Below are 2,622 nucleotides of genomic sequence, written 5' to 3'. Positions count from 1 at the left end.
AAGCTTGATTATGTTTTGTTGAAATCATACTATACACAAATGAATATTGTTGTTGTCACAACAAAAATGTACGTGGATGCACGTGCAAGCATTGGGAGTGATTTTGTTTGTTTATTTATCGTGTATTAAATGCTTCCTGGGAATTTGTTACTTCTGTCTTCAGAGATTCTCGACAGTGTTTTTGGATTCTCTACCTTCGATGCATTCACGGTTGACCCAACACAAACTTCAAGTCAAATGATCATTATTGTCCACAAAAAATATGAGGCCAGGTTTTTGACTTAAACGATTCCTAGATATGATAATAAACCATCTGATAACAAATTCTTCGTCACCTGTCAACGAAGGCAGATTCGGAATTCACGGATAATCTTCAAATTTACAGATATATCTCGTTATTTCATGAAAATGAAAAAGTCATTTCAACGAATTTATTTACTGAAACGAAAAGAAAAAAAAGAAAACATCGTTCCAATTTCATGGATGATAGATGAAAGCGAGAGGCTGACGGGCGTACAAATTCCAGGGACAGAAATTAACCATGGCCATTAAAATTTCCAGCACCAAAAGTATGCTGGGATACTGAACATGTTAGGTATAGCTCGACTTTCTAGAATCACAGCAATCAACAGAGAGACCAGAATCCACATCGATGCTTTAATTGTTGCTGCTTTTCCGAATATTTGTTCCTGGAAACAGCATGTTCATCTGGTAAATACCAGCAGCGATTGGTGATAAGCACGATTGAAAGAATTTTACCGATGGTGTGCTGCTTTGTCATCACATCAAAATATGATGAACCACTTCCCAGCGGCCCATCAAAAGAATCTTGATGCCAAATCCTGAAAGTCATGGAGGTTTAGCGAGATCATAAACATTCAAATCAAATGATAGTGAAATAAGAGACCATTAACAGCTCTTTTCGAATAAGAAACTATGCTTTCTCACGACAAAAACAAAGTAAACTTGCAAAAGCCACTGTCTATTAGAAAGCACCTAGTTTGAAATTGAGTAGTTTCAGTACGCTTGTATGCGTGGTTTCACCATATAGGGGAATGGACTATGATCTGAAATATCATTTTTCAGAAACTGTGCCCCAATATGGTCTACTAATCTCAATATAGCGATGATATAAGTCAACTCACTGAACAAAATCGACCCCAAGGAACAATAGACGGTGTGTGCATTGTCCAGATAAATATTCACCACCACATGGGGATCCGTGATTTCTAGCACTTCCAACTTCATGATCTACAAAATATTCTTTAAATACTCCTAAATCACTAATACTAGTACTTTAGAATGCTCTAGCCAAGGGTGTTACTACTAATCTTTGCTGCGACTCCAAGAGAGTTCGATAGCTTTATTTAACAAGTGGTGTGAGTAACAGTTATTTTAAGACATCACATCTTACAATCTTAGTTGCCACATCAAAGTTCACTAAGTTTCAGCTGAAAGAAATCTTAAAAGACGCAAGAAAACTCCCACTCATAATATTAGGTCTGGAACAACAGTAAATAAAATTCAGCTAAACGGAGATGGGAATACATGGAAGTGGCAAAGCCCCCAGCTTTCCCATTGGGAAAACTCAAAGCAAATAAGGCAGAAAGAATCACTTCCCACCCACTCAATAGCCATGTAGACTCATTTGAACAAACACATCAACCTTATGCATCTGGTGACAACTAAAATCATCAAGTGAATGAAATGGACATCTTGTAATGACTTAACTATTTGTATATCCCTGTCTCTGTCAAGGTAGAAGAACAATGTGTCAATCTGGAAACAAAAAAAAGATTTCAACGCTAAATACAAGGCTTCTCAGAATCGCCACATGAATGAAGCCTTGCGAGACTTGAAAGTAGCAACTTTCCAAGATATAGGCAGAACTTCGACTTCAATTATATCACCAATCCCAAATCAAGATTTTTTATCGGACACAACCTGCAATGTAGTTCCTCTTGTAATCCAAGCTGTGAGTTCTGGTTGATCTTCAGAAGGCTTAAGAGAATGTAAAATTCCACCCTCTAATTCCAACCCAAAAACAAATGGAAGCCTCAAAGAGAGAGAACTATCCAAATGAGCCACATCCTTATAGCATTTCCCGACGAATCCTACGACGGTGATGCCGTTCTGAGGGGAAGTAGAAGGGGGGTCAGGCGGAGTAGGAGATGGCTGTGGCAGGAGTGGGCGGGGAGGGGTGGAGACCGGGCGGACAAGAACCCGCATTGGAGGGGGAACGGAAAGGTGCTAACCCGCTAAACCTGGTTTTGGTTAATCGGGTCAAGACATTGAGCCCGTTTATTGTGATATCAAGCCCATGTTATTTGGATGATTTAACCATTTCTCACATTTACGGCTGGGCCAATTTACCATTTACATAATAATTTGGGCTAAAAATATCGAAATGACTTTTTTTTTTAATATGAAGTTTTAATAAAAATTTAGTTCAAATTTTATTCGAACCGAACTCGAAATCAAATTATTTTATTTGTTAATCACAAAATTTTTGTATTTTATTAATATAATATAATTATATATTAAATAAATAAATTTTGAATTTTTTTAGTATTTATTTTCGAGCAATAATTCAAATAATTTGCGAATATGTTCGAATATTTT

The 2,622-nt window shown here is 37.0% G+C and overlaps 1 protein-coding gene across 2 annotated transcripts; it reads right to left on the bottom strand.

Annotated features, from left to right (window-relative positions):
- Positions 1-277: 277 nt before the first annotated feature.
- On the bottom strand, positions 278-2,241 carry LOC142519625 (uncharacterized). Of its 2 annotated transcripts, XM_075622664.1 has the most exons (3): positions 1,945-2,241; positions 1,732-1,779; positions 278-842 (listed from the first exon to the last, which is right to left on the bottom strand). In XM_075622664.1, the coding sequence occupies exons 1-3, from the start codon at positions 2,227-2,229 to the stop codon at positions 819-821; spliced, it is 357 nt and encodes a 118-aa protein (XP_075478779.1). In that variant the 5' UTR covers positions 2,230-2,241; the 3' UTR covers positions 278-818. The 2 variants fall into 2 exon arrangements, 1 of the variants encoding a protein (XP_075478779.1); XR_012813792.1 differs by lacking the exon at positions 1,732-1,779.
- Between the last annotated feature and the right edge of the window lie 381 nt (positions 2,242-2,622).

Source organism: Primulina tabacum, chromosome 1 (assembly GCF_025594145.1).
Source record: "Primulina tabacum isolate GXHZ01 chromosome 1, ASM2559414v2, whole genome shotgun sequence".
Classification (NCBI taxonomy): domain Eukaryota; kingdom Viridiplantae; phylum Streptophyta; class Magnoliopsida; order Lamiales; family Gesneriaceae; genus Primulina; species Primulina tabacum.
The sequence above is the reverse complement of the archived record's forward strand: the minus strand, read 5'-3'. Positions and strand labels throughout refer to the sequence as shown.